Source organism: Podarcis tiliguerta (assembly GCF_965153285.1).
Source record: "Podarcis tiliguerta genome assembly, chromosome: 7".
Lineage (NCBI taxonomy): Eukaryota > Metazoa > Chordata > Lepidosauria > Squamata > Lacertidae > Podarcis > Podarcis tiliguerta.
In genome coordinates, this window is record NC_139540.1 from 45,990,227 (window position 1) to 46,006,423 (window position 16,197).

Genomic DNA, 16,197 nt, shown 5'->3' on the forward strand with positions numbered 1-16,197 from the left:
CTTTCTACATACATGAAAGTTATATATAGAATGATCATGGGCAGCGATACCTCTACAGTATTACCGCAAACAACCTATTAAGCTCTCATCTGTACATGGACACAGCGAGGCTGGGACTACACAACTTCGTGTCCTTGCCATCTTCTGCAGCCTTTTCATCTGCACAGTGCTGGTCCATGGCACATACCTTGTCCACAGGATTCTTAACGAGAAAGGGAAAGCCATTTATTTTGAGAAAGATGCAGAGTGGGTAGTTAAACCCTTAGCTCTGTGAAAGGATACTTCATACTCAAAAATCACTGTCGTAATCCAGACGACAGTATGGGCCAAGCTAAGAATGCCTGTGGCACAAGGAATATCCTTTTTTAATGACAGGGATTTGAGAAAGCAGAGATTTTAAGTAGTGGCACAAAGCTATAGTAAAACAATGCTCAAAGAATTTTGCTGACAAGGAAACAAATGACAGCTTACAGCTCGCCTTTTGAGATTTAAGCTTTCATTAGCGCAAGAGCCGCAATTGACATTTATATGAGAAGGATATCGAAAGGCGGCCTATATAGACTCCAGTTGTTTGAAAAGTTCCCTTCCCATTCTCAAACCACCTGCATCTAGAGAGGAGGAAAATGTCTTTGTAACACCAGGTGCAAGCAAATTATGTTCCAAGCATGTACAGCTGGAAGTTAAGGACACTCAACGTATTCACTAAAACAGCATAATTTGCAAAAACATAAAAACACAAAACCAGAAAAACCCAACTGAACAAAAACTTCACCCGCTCTGCCAAAAAGAGGGACACACCAGAGAATGAACAAATAGCCTCCAGAAGGTGGAGGCCCTAATGTTTTCAGTCTCAGGTATGTTTACGATCTTAGGGCAAGATAAATAGACCTGCAACAGCTATAGCTTCCTCCAGCCATAGAGGTTATCTTGTTGACTGGCTACATATAATATAACAATTTTACTCCCTCTCAAAGAAATACCCAGCTCTATGCAGCAGTTATCATGTGGTTCTGAGAACGAGGTTAACATCTGCAGAAATCAGATGAAAGGGTTAATCAAAATTAAGTCTATAGCATAAAACAGATATCTGTCTGTTATGACTTTAACTAGGGATACTTCCAGCTTTAATAATAATGCTACATTTTCCTGCATAAACAATAACCTGAGAGGATTTCCTCTCTGCATTATTAAAAAAAACCCCACCACCTTATTATGTCTTTTTTATTGCAGGGATCTGAAACAGCTTCAAAATTATACTTGTGTACTATGTTGCAATTTCAAGGCAGGAGAGTAGGGACACATTTATCATTTCTGGGATTTAGAATGACGGTTTTTGTTGTTGTTGTAGGTTTCCTCTGGGTTTTCTTTTATGGCATAACAAAAACAAATGAAAATGTTTGCTCTGAGAACTGCTTAATAATGCATGTACCCAATAGCCCACAGCATCTCATTGGGGCAATTAGTGTTATGGACTGTTGCATAAAGTCATATTTAAGAGGTCTGAAAATTTCTGGTATGCACTGTATCAGGTAAATAAATATGTAACATGGGAACTCTGAATTGGGAATTGCTGACATGATGAAACAGTGATAACTTCAAATGTCTTATTCATGCACAGGAAAGCATTGCAGAAGTGTTGAGTGCATTAAATCTACTTCTTAAAAAATTCACAATATTTTTATTTCAATTACAATGTGGCCCTAAGTACTACTATAATTATGGATACTGAGCCAAACCTCTTTTCCCAAACCCTGGTCCCCCAAAGGCCAGGCCCTTCCATCTGCACAAAACTGAATTTTGGTTGTCCACTGCTAAGTCTACAGAGCTGACTGCTTTGGGAAACTGATCTTGTTGCCATCCTATATTATTCTGTATCATTTCATACCTCACTGAATTGGCTCCAGGATTCCTGAACTGGGTGTTTCTGGAGTGATTTTATGACATGTTAAGCCATGGCAGGTGCTTCATTAGGAGAAAAAAAGGAAAAGAAACCTTTCCTGTCTGTGGCTACAATTACAAAGGAACCCAAAGAAAAGAAAAGAAAAGAAAAGAAAAGAAAAGAAAAGAAAAGAAAAGAAAAGAAAGCCATTCAAAGAAATACACTAAGAATAGTCACGGAATATGGAATGCTATTATGTGAAACCACTGATACACTTTTGTCTTGAACAGAGTGTTCTGTTTTGGAACACAGGAAACATAAAGGTCAACAAAATCAATTAAGAGTCTGCCCTGAAAGATGAAATTGAAAAAGTACTAGCTTGCAAGAATTATCTCCAAAGGAAGGACATTTTCTGAAACCAGAGTCCTATCAGAGCAGAAACTTAGAGACACTTTATGTTGTGTATGTGCATGATTACTCAAAAGGGGATGGTTCATTGAGGAATGCGTGACTTAACCAGCAAAAAGTAATGTCTTTGCTGCTATGTGGAGAGGTATGATTCTGTCCGTGGTGCTGAAACACCTGCAAGTTATTGCTTGATGATAAATATGCAGAACATGGGGGGAATCTCAACCAAATATGGCCCTCTGAAGCTTTCCCCTACTGATGGCTTCTCCCAAGGCCACATTCCTCACTCGTCCTGCTCTGAACTCTTGAGAGCTTTTGCCTGGCTTCAAGGTGCCCTGGTACTGTGGTAATGCCTTTTGCTGCCTAGATGAGGGGTAGAGAATCTCCAGTCTATGGGTCAGATCTGATCTGCCAGGCCTTCTGATTTGGCCTGCTATGCTATTTTAGGCAAGCCACACCCACCCTGTCTACTCCCGACATCAAATATGATGCCACGTAAAGATGGCTTGGTCAAAAGGAGCTTTGCAGGCACTGCTGATTGGAAGGGCCTGCAGAGCCTTGTTGTGCAGCATTTCCCAAGCACATGACAGCCAGCTGTTTATCTAGCACTTGAGAACTGCTCTGCAAAGTTCTTTGCCAGCCCTCTGCTCAGCTGGCTGATTGTTGTGCATTTTGGAACTTTGACAGCTGTTATTATGCCTTCAGAAGATTGGCAGGTTGTGCCATGTGAACTGTCATTGCCTCCCACTGGAGATGTCAGAACAGAGCCTAGGCCTTCTCTGGCAACTATCCACATTTCCCCAAAGAGCCCCAACTCACACTTTGACTCCACCAGATTCAATAAAGCTAGTTGTGTTCAAATTCATGGACTTTACAATACGTTTGCTCCACTCAGTATCTGTGGCTAGGGAAAGAGAGGGCATAAAATAGTTTATTGCAGATTTCATGCAAAGTAAGGGTAAAATTTTAAGATATGTTCAGAGGAAGCTGAAAAACTGTATGTCAAAAGAGTCTGCATGGTTCAGTTCCTCCTGTCTTTTCATGTAAGTCCAAGACGTGATCTGCTCCATGGGTTCATTATATAGTTGTTTCAAACTAGATTTGAAAGCGCATTCCTCCTTACTAATGAGTAGGTGACCTTGGAAAGGTTGTTCTATTTTAGATTCAATGGCAACACATTGTATTCATGATGGATAGTCACTGAAAATCTCTCACTTCAGGAAATTTGAAACTTTGTCTTGCTTATCTCCAAAAGCCAATGTATGTCAGTTGGGGAAGGCTACCACATATAATCTCTCTCAGTTTTGTGTTATTTTAGCTAGACCTGTATAGAACTATTCCTGCATTCATTTATTTTAACTCTCAGTGGAAACAGATAACCATTTTGTTACAGGCTCGAGCCCAAGTTCCTTTTACGCTTCATTGTAAACCAGATGCACTTCTCTGATGCTGTTGGTGCTCACTCTTTAACACTGAAGCAGTAATGATGGCAAGACCACTAGGACTAGTACTATAGCTTTGCCTGCTATATTTCTAGAAAGCACTTCCTTGGAGCAATTTTGCAGAGCCTAATGTTGCCAACATTTTCCTGCACAGCTTCTGTGTCACAACTCATTTAAAGTCTGCATGGAAATGCAGTAATGGGGAAAACTGCATCTGTTGATTCTCCGCTCCTCACCTGTTAATGAAGAAATTAAAAGACCTAAAAACCAAAAAGGTGGCAGTCTTAATGGGGTCCTTAACTGAAGGTAGAATCAGTGGAGATAGCACCGGGCAAGCATGAGTCAGTATGACTGAGCCTGTATGCATGTGATGAAACTTCATCATTTGAGAAAAGGCAACTAAATTTGCAACTGCTGCCCTTTCTTTCAGGTGCAGACATTATGTGCCTTTGCCACTTCTGGCCTGAAGTACTGCAGCAAGCCACATGGGGATGCACTTGAAGCTCGTTCAGCAATCACATCTGGTTCAGATTGCAGCTGCCACCCTGCTAAGTGGTGCTAGGAAGCTGAAGGTATTAAGCTAATTTTTCAACAACTGCATTGACTTCCTATTCCCTCTGAGCCAAGTTCAACATGATGAGTTTAGTCTATAAAGCTCTAAGCAATTTCAGTTTGAGCATTTTCTGTCCACAGGAGCCTAGAGCAAAACCTATGCTTTTCCATTTCCAATTATATTTCTACAGTAACAGGCCAATAATCCTCTTCTTTCCAATTGCTTTGATGTGGGAAGAGCAACAAATGTTTTAGGGTGATGACCGCCTTTTACACACACCCATATGGCATCACACACATTTTCTTTTGAACAGCCACAATGGAGACTTTATAGGTGCTTTGTTGCTTAAAGATATAAGCAGTGTTTTACTATGGGTTTTTTAAATATATATTGCAAAAGGTCTTTCAATGAAAATCTGTTGCTGCAAGGCATCACTGAATCCAACAAACCTTGATAATGTCAGAAATCTCTTGCAAAGCTCATCAGCCACAACCTCTCTCCTAAACCTGGGCACGATTGATCAGGACTGTCAAATCCTTTGGCTGTAAATGGTGCCTATATGTTTAAGGGCTCTGAGGCAGTGATACTGCAACTACAATCTCTCCCGCCTAATTCTTCCACCAGTCCCTTTGAACAGCCTCCTGCTGAACCTGCTACAATTCCCATCATCCCTAGCTAACAGGACCAGTGGTCAGGGATGATGGGAATTGTAGTCTCAAACATCTGGAGGGCCGGAGTTTGCCAATGCCTGGTCTAACATATCCTTCCTACTAAAAGAGACCACAATATTTAAACCTCTCCAAGTTGAAGGCCAAAAGCCTGGATGGAAAAATGTATCGTGATGATAATGCATACCACGTACCTTACAATGAATCTATGAAGTGTCATTATTGAATGATGAAATCACGCAAACATTTTTAAATTCCGCATTTGTATTTGAGTTTCAAAGAGCAAGGTCATTGCCAGACTGCACACTAATTTATCCCTCATATAAAAAGTTAGAAGTTACACAAGTATGAGTACTTCATGCATTCCTACAGATGAGTAGAAAGACAAACAAACCCTTTCTTTTGTTCTGAACTATCCCTGTTTTCTGTTCATCACAACAGGCTCAATTTTTGTCTGAAACAAACAATTTGAAGGATTTCTACATACCAAACACAGGCTTGCAATGCTGAGAATAGATTGGGGGTGGGATAACTGATATTGCTGTCACATACCCTGTACAGCTTTCACATACATTTGTTGGGCTAGTCAGTGTGAAAATTTCTATATATTGCACATTTCCCAACTATACAATAATCTGAAATTCAGTCTGAAAGGCATTTAATGCACAGCAGTACACAGAGAGCTGCAATTCCTATATTGTACATACAATGTGGGCATTCAGAAAACATACACTGAGTTTGTGTGCCAACAGCATGAAGACGCAATCTGGAACTCATCTTACATGTGTTATGAAACATGTGTTATGAAAGTGATAGGAAATTGCCAAGAATAAATGTGTATTTAGTGAGAAATACTGTACTCACTTTTTTTAAAAAAAGGTAAATAATAAAGTTTTCAAATTTCTGGAGCACACATACCATCACCCTCTCCACATATACAACTTTATCTCTCTGCAGTTCTCCTCATTAATCCATCTTTTCCCCAGACCGGCTCATCTCTCAACATACCCGTGGAAGCAAACCAGAGGCTATTACACTGTTCTCAGTGTTTCTGCTCTGGGAATGCCTATGAGGGTTCCAAGCAAAAGAGTGGAAGGCTGAGAGCAGTCTCTGGGGACAATGCTGGGAATCAGTGTTCAATGGTACCTCGGTTCAGCCCAATTCTGTCTTATTTGTTTTGTAAGTTACTCACCAGTGCTGCTTTGGATGGTCCTCACAGTGGTGGTTGTGCGTGGGGGGGATGAGGACCTCAGTGACAAACATTCATCATCTTGGGAACAGCCCTTTTCGATGGCTCTCACGTAGCTGTGGCTCCTCATGCGGAAGCAGCCTGGCATTGGCAGATCCAGGGCCTCTACTGCTTGAGACTCTAGCTCACTGAATACAGACTCGCAGACTGATTCAAACTGACCATTTACTTCCATCTCACTCACCTGCAGGCAAAGAGAAGGCAGTTTAATTATATCCAACAGAGCCGTCTAGCTTGCATTACCATCTAATACCAAAGGGGAAAAGACAGAACAAAACTTTACATCCCCATGATAAAGCATCACGAAACAGGTAAGAAGATATATTTTACCAGACTCATTTCCTCTTGGATCACTCCAACTTTCAAAACATACATACATATCGATGAAACACTTGCATGATCCAGCACCAAAGAGTATCAGCTTAACTGTTTTGCAATTTTTTTATTCTCTAGTGTCTAGAATATGGTGGAAACTGCCTATATCAAGCACAAAAGATCTATCCTGGCAAAGTAGCAAAGAACCAGCTGAAAGCTTAATTATGCAAAGCCACAGTTAAGTCCCCCAAGCTTTTAAAGTCATATTCCAGCACTGGTGTCAGCTTTAATTAAATTAAAAGGATAATTTCTAATCTGAAATTTGTAGAGAATAAAATCTCAAAGCACCATCATTTGAGAGAGGAAGAGAGAAAAGGTTTTTTAAAAGTTTCTTTTTTAAAAAACAACAACCAGAGTATCATACTTGGTTTCTAAGCCGCCTAAATAGCCTGAATTTTATTAAAGCATTTGACACAACAGCATGTAAATTTGCTCAGTCAGCTGTTTATTATGGTGAAACAACCAATAAGACAAAATGCAAAGTATAAAACGTGAAATCACAGCTTCAGTAAAACAAACTGGGTTGTATTGAGCAAAGTCATCCTGCTAGTGGAAGGTCTTCTGCCTGTGCAATGGGACTTCCGCTTCCTGTCCCTGCCTCCAATCTGCTTGTTGTGGGGTTGTGGGGAAACCCAAAGCTGATTTTTGGGGTGGGTGCAGGTGGACCGAAGAAAGGAGAGGGAGAGGTCCTGTTATATAGGCAGAGGTTCTCGAGTTAGTGGGGTGTTTGCTGGATAAAACATGCTTCTACATAAAAAACAACAAGCTAAGAACTAAAAATCATTCAATATGACTCAGTGGGGATTTGAACATGGATTTACCACATTCAAGTCAAGCATGTTAGCCACAATGGCTCATGACTCTGCCCTGATGAACACATTATCTTGGCCTTGTTTCATTTCTCATCCTTTCACTGTCTTTTGCAGCGTGCAAATGTTTTACTCAGATACACTCTAATTGCCTGCCCGTTAGCATTTTCCTTTGCCATAAGTTGCATGTGATGGGTTCTTCCTGGGAAGGAACTGGGATTCTTTTGCCTCTGGGCCCAAATTTCAAAGCAAGCAAGCAAACAAATAATAAAGGGCCAAACAAGATGTAATGGAAAATGCATATCTGCTGCTGAAAATGACTGGCACACATCCGTTTCTATATTTCCCATCCGTAACATCTAGAAATGTTGATTCACCACAAGCACCATGTCTCACAGCAACATCATTGGCAGCCCACATTGTGATGCAGGAGTGAGGGACACAAAATGCTATGATGTTACAATGGATTTAACTTCTATCTGTTACCTGGGGTAGAAGGAGAATGAAATGCAATGTAATGTGGTTGCTTTTGATGATACATTTCCCATAACATCTAGCTTGGCCCTAAATGCTTAATGTCAATGAAAGAATTTCTGACTGCTCTGCTAAGACCCACTAGTGATCCTCTAAAAACCCTCAAGCAAGCTAAAAGCTGCCAACCATTGCCACTAGTGACACAAACAGCTATTAAATGACTGAGTTTTGAGCCAAGATGGGGGGGGGGGGGCTGGACTGACAGATGGTTTCTATTCAAAGACAAAACAGAATTCAACCACTTAATAAGCTGTTGTGTCACATTGTGTTCAAAAAGCAAGGCTGGCAACCACATTGTGGGCCCAAAGGTTTACAGGTGGGTTGTAGCTTAGCAGGGGAAAATTATCCTGCACCATCACAGAAGAATCCATTTGCGAATATGTATGTGTGCACGCACACTTCGGTTCCTTAAATAAAAATGCCTCTCTCTTCAGTTGTTTTGTGCCAGCTGGCTTTCAAGCTTCCGCCTTCCACACTAGAAGTGGGTGTATTGGTAAAGTAGGAATGAATTCATTTAGTACTGCCAACTTTAAGTACTCAGAAACCATGTGTCAGCCTACCCAGAGAGAGAGAAAGGGTCTTGATGATAAGGTTTGAAATATACATTTGAATCATTTATCCTCTGACTTTTAAAATGCTGGAATCTGCTTTTCCAAGCCTCCAGTCATAGGTGAAAATAAGCTTGTTCTGTTTAACATGGAAGCGAATGAATCATATTGCAGCCATAAGAAAAATACACAGATAATATTACAGTATTGACACATGAAATCACAAGTAACTGTACACAACCACAGATAATTAACAGGCTACTTATTTTCAAGCTATAAATGTATTGCAACTAAATATCTTTAAAACTTTACTTAAGTATTTTATTTTTATCATTTATTTACCTTTCGAGTGCGGGGGCAAAGAAATTAACAAAAACAAAATAATTAAAATCTAGACATAAAACAAGCACAACAAGGGTGAACAATGATGAATATGGCACATTGTTATGAAAACTTCAGATAGTGAAAGTAAGCCACACAAAATAATTGAGGGGAAAATCACAAGGCTTCAACATTTGTACTCTTGTAGTTTTGGGCTTGTGCTGCTGGTGTATCGAGATCCCAGGTATATTCCATCTTGGCTGAGAGTCCTGAAAGACCTGCTCGCTACCTTGCAGGCCTTTCCCCACCTGGCGTGGGAAGGCAGGGCCCTGACTGACTCCAGCTACAAAAACTGAGGCTGCTGAACAGACTTTTGGGCTGGGGTGTTGTTTGACTGGTTGGCTTTTCTTGGGTGGGCATTTTACTGTCGGTGTTTTGTATCTTTAAATTTTGTGATTCATGTGGAAATTGTTCAGTTTGGTTGTGTTTTGTTTTTCATGTTATATTCTTTATGACCTCTTTTGTTGTGTTGCACTTATATATAAATATTCCATGTTGTAAGCTGCCTTGAGCATGGTTTCAACTGTGGAAAGGCAGCATAGATTTAAAATATGTATGTATGTATTCAATGAAAGGAGCTCAGATAAGAAGGAAGGCATCTAGGTTGACTCTGTTCATAGTAACTTCAACTGGGTGCATCATTTTCTCAAGGAGAAAAGCTCATACTTTGGGAGGAAGTCTCAAACATATTTCAAATTACCCAGGGATGGGGTGCTGGGTTGTGTGTGTGTGTGTGATCACAGGGAGAGAATCTGCCTGAGGCTACCTATTCAACAACTCACTCCATGGCTGAAACGGTTCATTTTTACTTGTAAAGTTGGCAACACTTACCCACGCAGCCAGTGTTGCATTAACCTTGGTTGTTGTTGTTTTTAGAAACAATAACTGTGGGAATATTTGTGGCATCACTGCCCATTCAGCTAATGTGAGAGTCTGAACAGATCCATGCATGGAAATTTTCCACTTTATATTATACTGATCAAACATGCATGCAAATCAGTCTTGAAATGGGCTACAAATGGAATAAAGAAGCAAGTTATCTAAAAGATGAACAAATGGAGGGGGAACCAAATATACCTATTTCCCTGGAGCGCCACCATCTGTGGCTTGTCCTGCACTAACTACAAAACTTTTCATCAAAGTGGTTTACTTTTCTTAATACATTCCTACCTTGGATCCCAAACGCCTTGGTACTCGGACGTTTTGGCTCCCAAACACCGCAAACCCGGAAATGAGTGTTCTGACTGGCGAATGTTCTTTGGAACCCAAACATCCAATGGGGCTTCTGTGGCTTTTGATTGGCTGCAGGAGCTTCCTGAAGCCAATCAGAAGCCACACTTTGGTTTATGAACATTTTGGAAGTCAAACAGACTTCTGGAACAGATTCTGTTTGACTTCCAAGGTACGACTGTAGATGTAAATGGCAACTGTGAACATTTCAAGGAAAGTAAAGTGGAAAATAGTGAAGGAGCACAATTATAAACTACATTCAGGTGGTGGTTAAACCTGTTTGCTGCCCCTGGTCAACCCACCCATTTAAATCCAGCCTGTTTCTATCAGCATACCCCCATCATGAGTAGGATGGAATACTGAGGATTTGGTTTTAAACAAGTGTTTTAAAAAAATCTAGCCATGCAATTAATCACATATTTGCTTTCACTTGAGAACTACTCAGGCTGGCAACTGATGCCAACCTTGTTTTCTCAGTTTTGCACACATGTCACTCACCTGACTAATAGTGCTCATGGCCCTCATGTAGCTCTCATTCCGGGAACGAAATTTGGGAGAAGTCAGCAGAGCTGCAGGGTCCAGGCTATCCAAACTCCTATTGATTGAAACTTCGCTCACTGCCCTCAAGTAACTGTGGCTTCGGATCTGAAGCTTTGGAGAATGTTCACTAGATATCCTTGAAGGAAAAAAAGCAGGAAGAAGTCATCCCATCATATCTACATTTCTAACTGCTGATCAGCACTGACAATGCTTTGCAACATGAGTGAACATAGGTTCCAAGCAAAATAATGTACAGCCCCCCAACACACACTGCACACAAAAAAAACCAAGTATCCTCATGTCATTTATAAATTCAGTACAGTACAGTAGAGGAAGTGGGCTGTTCCAGTTCATTTGCTCAAGTCATCTTCCTTCTAATTCTAAGGACAAGCCTGTCACAACAGCATCATCTGCATTACACTTATTGACAGCACAGTCTAAAGCAAGGCTTCTTGTTGTAATAACCGCCCAAGTGGTTAGTTCCATCATGGCATCTTGACAAGCAGTGCAATAGCATCAGTTTAACACAATGAGACTGCAATAGGTGCCTCTTTTTTTTTTTAAGTGAGGGAAGTATAAAAATAAATTGACTTTTAAAAAAGCATTATTTTTTAGTTTTTGAGAAGCGAAGTGTATTCAGTGCTTAAAGTGTGATCCATCTTCCTGTGATTTTGATCACTGCTCTGAGGAAATAAAGAGGAGCGCAGTTGCAGAAACAAGTCACGAACCCTTAAAGAATATCATAGAGGTAACTTCCATGGAATTCTGAACTGATGAAATGGAAGGCAGTAGAACTGAGCAGCTAATGAAAACTGTGGCATATTAAGTCAATTCCTGAAGGACATGGGGCAGAAATAGACATTTGGTAGCATATATTATATGGAATAGCCAATTCTGTGTTTTAGAAACATTATTAATATAAAATATTAATGTTTCTAAAGGCTATACCATGAATACTTGTCTTGCTGAATACCTTTTTACTATTCCTTTGCACTGATGTCTTTCTACGCTTGAAAATAAAAAAGTATCCTTTTGCTAAGTTCATGTCAAAAGGCTCATGGCATGCTTATCTACCCCCTCACAACAGCAGTCATCAGCACACACCTGCAAAACTTTTGTAGCTATACTTGCATATGAATTGTAGCTTATATAACATATGCAATGATTTGTACAGGTAGTAGATGAGGTCTTTGCTACTTAGTGATTCATTCTGTTCTTAAATTATGGGATACATCCAAAACAGAAGAATCAATAAGTACTGGAGATCATCACAATCACCATCATCATCATTTGATTTATATGCCACCTTTCCACAGTTAAAACAATGCTCAAGGCGGCTTACAATATGAAAAGATTTACATAATTGCAAACAGAGCAAAGTAGTCATAAAAATAAATAAAACACATTAAAAACTACAGTGGTACCTCGGGTTAAGAACTTAATTTGTTCTGGAGTTCCATTCTTAACCTGAAACTGTTCTTAACCTGAGGTATCATTTTAGTTAATGGGGTCTCCTGCTGCCACCGGAGCCCGATTTCTGTTCTCATCCTGAAGCAAAGTTTTTTACCCGAGGTACTATTTCTGGGTTAGCGGAATCTGTAACCTGAAGCATCTGTAACCCGAGGTACCACTGTACATAACCAAACTGAACAATGATACCAGTTATCACAGGTGAAACAACACCCATGACCAAGTAGCTTTGTCTGGTAAAAGGTTGCATTAAATGAATGTGAAAAGAAACCAATGTGTTTCTTGGGTAGGTTCTTCTGACAAGTATACAAGAGACTGAAGTGGAGGTAATCAATATGCTTCTATCTGCAGGGAAATGTAGAGTACAGATAATTGTGAGAACCAAGTTTTACATGAAAGGGTGAGGTTCTGTATGAGGATGTACTTCCTCAGGAAAACATCAAAGCTGATTGGCACATGCTAATCCAGAGGTAATCCACAGATAGTCCCTAGAGATAGTTACTACAAAACAATGATCCAGGACCACTGATTAGGTGAGGGTGGAAGGTGCAAACCATCCCAGGAGACTGAAACCTGTCAAGTGCCTTTGAGTCCGGCTCACTCTATTATTTAAACAGAGACCACCTGCCCTTGAGCCAAGGTAAAGTGAGGTGGCTGTCCTGGGAGGCAGGATCCACAAAGCGTGTGGGCACGTCCAACCTCCAAGGAATGCATTGCCTGCAGGCAGTGCCACACATTCCTTGGAGTCCAAAAATGCCTCCTCAGCTGCATCCCCATTGTCAGTGCAGGCACACCAGCACTACAGTGGCCGGCCTGTGCTGTGGTGGGTTATGGGGAGAGAGGGTGAGATGGCACAGATGGAAGGCACTACTGCAAGGGATGAGGAGAAGGCTACAGGGAGGGAGGGAGGGAGGGAGGGAGGGAGGGGAAAGCAGCTCAGCCTCAATGGATCCTGACCTCATTCGGCTCTAGCCTCCTCCCTCAGTTTGCATTGGAAACAGAGCACAGGAAAGAAATGCTGAAATATTAGAAACATTTTTGTTTTTCTTAAAAACTTTTTCTCTGCATCTTGATTAAAACTTGGTAGGGCTGCAAAATGGCAGGCCAAAACTACTGCCCTGTAACTCATTCATCAGCTTTATCCATCTTCCCTATGTTGCAATGGCTTTGTTTTGTTTAGAACGTATTTGGGTGTCATCATGAAGGTGGATGGTAGGCTTGGTAGAGCTGCTGCATGGAGGCAGGATAAAGTTGCCACATCCAGCCCTGTGGCTATTCGTCACCTGTTGGTCAAATCCCATTCACTATTAACGATGGAATTATGGCTGGAAATGGCCCAAATATATTCTAAACAAAAAAGGATTGCCACTGGGACAGAGGAAGGATTTAAATCTAAGCAAATTAAATTGCTGATTTAGTTTTTGTTTTAAATCAAGTTTTCCATTTGCAATTCATATATTTCCTGAACAAATATGCATACTAATTGTGCATTTTAAAATGTGCATACTAATCAGTGGCCATGACAAGTAAAAACATGTTTGTTTGCAATGCATTTCAAAAACCGTTGATCATTCTGCCCACTTGTCATTTCCGCTACAGAATTATATCTGGTTGGGGAGAAGAGGGGGAATTAATTGATTTCTGTTTGTCTCTCTCTGTTTTCCTGTGCACACATGCAAGGATCCAAAGAATTAAGATAGGCACTGTATTATGGAGGTGGTCTGAACACATTTTATCTCTCCTGAAATGAAATCAGAACGCAGAAAATGTATATTCAAACTACTCCCAACTCACTTTAAAATGAATGTCTGCCTTCACCCCAAGAAAATTGTCAAGTAATCATTTGAAGAGCCCAAAACTTTCCAGAAGTGCAGAACTTTCCAGAGCAACAAAAGACACAATAGCTGGAATAAGCCTCAAGTTTACTAGTCATGCTGGCTTCATACAACAGAGTGATCAAATGAACTCTCTTAAGGATTGAGGGAGAAAGTGGGGTGATGTTAAGTGATCAGGCCCTCAGCCAATCAATTCAGCAAATATGAGAAGAGGAGGCCTATACACAAGAGCTTGACTATGCAAAGGGACTTCTATGGAGGAAGTCTACATGTGTATGTCAATATGTGCACAGGACTCCTTTGCACAGGTGAGGATAATGGTGGCCACCAGTTGCATCAGCGGTGGGACCAGCTCATGTGATGCTCTCTTACATTCTTTTAACATATGGCTGGGTTCATCTGAACCCCCTAACTTTTAGGAGAACCAGTGTGAAAAAGTTGGGCTTGAGAAGATGATTCACACCCAAGCTCATGACTTGAAATCCAGCTAAGGAGAACACTCCTCTAGGAAGAAGTCTGTGCAGTATGATGAATATGTATTCCACCGAATCTAATCACTGAACATACTATTCATTGAAGTCCTGCAAGAAAAGAGAGGCTAATGACTGATCCGACACCCAATGAAGGAAGAAATGTAGAGAAGAACCCTGTACAAAGCATTTATGGAACCACCCTTGACATTCAACTAGTATTTTGGTTTTTCCCCCCTTACCATATTACTACAGCCTCAAATATTTGACTAATTTCTTCAGTAGCTGCTCAATAGTCAAATGTTTAGCCCAAAGCTGAGTCTACAGGGGCATCTAATGTGGATTGTCAAGACGCCACAGCTACAGATATATGCCTGAATAATTCCCTGCTGTGGGTGTCTTTTGTGGGAGCCAATTACAAACATGCTGTCTAAAAGTATCCAGAGAGGAAACTGTTCTTGAAGCAGGAACATCACACTTTTGTTTAACCTTTAAAATCTGTTCTGTCTATCCTCCCTGGAATTGCAAGGGACCATCTGCTCATGTCTTAACTGCTCATCCTTTCAACACTCAGCATGCAGGTCAAACTATGGCAAATGCAGAATATGCCTCACAAGCACTTTAAAGGTATGCAGAAGAGGAGCATACTGTCCTGAATGTAAATAATGTAAACAAACATCTCAAAAGGAATGGCAAGAGTTACAAGGGAGCATTTACATTAAGGCGAAAACTACATGCAACTAAAGGCTGCTTTTTCTCTCCAGAGATGATATATGATATGATATAAAATATAGGGACTTGTATCTTTTATCTCTCAGATAAAAATAGTTTTGGAGAGCTGTCTCCAATATGAAAGAACTCTCTCTCTCTCTCTCTCTCTCTCTCTCTCTCTCTCTGATTATCTGGCAGTTAGTACTGCAAACCTTCAGGAATAATATTTTGCTCTGATGCAAATAGTTCTAAAAACCAAGGTATAGATTTACAAAATTAAAAAAAAAAGTTTTGTATCATGTTTTGTATTATGCTATAATTTTGTCAGTAGCAAATGAAGCGAAAGGATTAATGGCTGCCAATGACCCTCCTGCAATTTGTACTTGAGGTTAAAGAACCTTCTGAAAACAATCTATAAACTCCTCTATATGAAAACGTAAGAGATCTTTATCAACCCTCTTGGACCTTGACACAGACTTGTACTACACAGGTAACAACTTGCAACTTACATGCATTTAACTTGTGCACATTCAACTTTATGCACTTGGCAATTTAAAAAAGGAAAGGGGGCAGGGTTCTGGGGAAAATAACTTTGGCAATTCCACCCAACATTGAAGCTAATGTGTTATGACCATACACAATTTTGGCTTCATACACAATCCCTGGAACATTACCCCTGTGGAAGTTCAGAGTCGCACGTATTGCTATTTCACAAGAGAAAAACAAAAGCCCTACATGGAATCACCTTCCTTACGGTTGCATGGGAGATTTCAAGGAGAGACAGGAACAGAAGGGAAACAATTCCCCCCCCCCCATTTGTACCCCTTTGTTCAAATCAGTCTTCCCACTTCTCTTGTTTTATGCTACCTTCAAAAATACTCTCAATCTAGGTGTATTGCTTCTGTTCTTTTTAAGATGTGGCAGATGCTGGGCAAGCAACCTCTACCTTCTAGTGCTCTTACACTATACAGTGGTACCTCGGGTTAAGTACTTAATTCGTTCCGGAGGTCCGTACTTAACCTGAAACTGTTCTTAACCAGAAGCACCACTTTAGCTAATGGGGCCTTCTGCTACTGCCACGCCCCCGCCACGCGA

The 16,197-nt window shown here is 40.6% G+C and overlaps 1 protein-coding gene across 11 annotated transcripts in view; it reads right to left on the reverse strand.

The window, feature by feature from the left end:
* The window catches only part of DLGAP1 (DLG associated protein 1), a 286,294-nt gene that overhangs the window by 60,100 nt on the left and 209,997 nt on the right, over positions 1 to 16,197 (reverse strand). For all 11 annotated transcript variants that reach the window (XM_083450106.1, XM_083450100.1, XM_083450104.1 and 8 more), the window contains 2 exons: positions 10,575 to 10,752; positions 6,143 to 6,383 (listed from right to left, as the gene is read on the reverse strand). In XM_083450106.1, the coding sequence (XP_083306232.1) occupies positions 6,143 to 6,383; positions 10,575 to 10,752 (419 nt within the window). The remainder of the gene's footprint in view (positions 1 to 6,142; positions 6,384 to 10,574; positions 10,753 to 16,197) is intronic.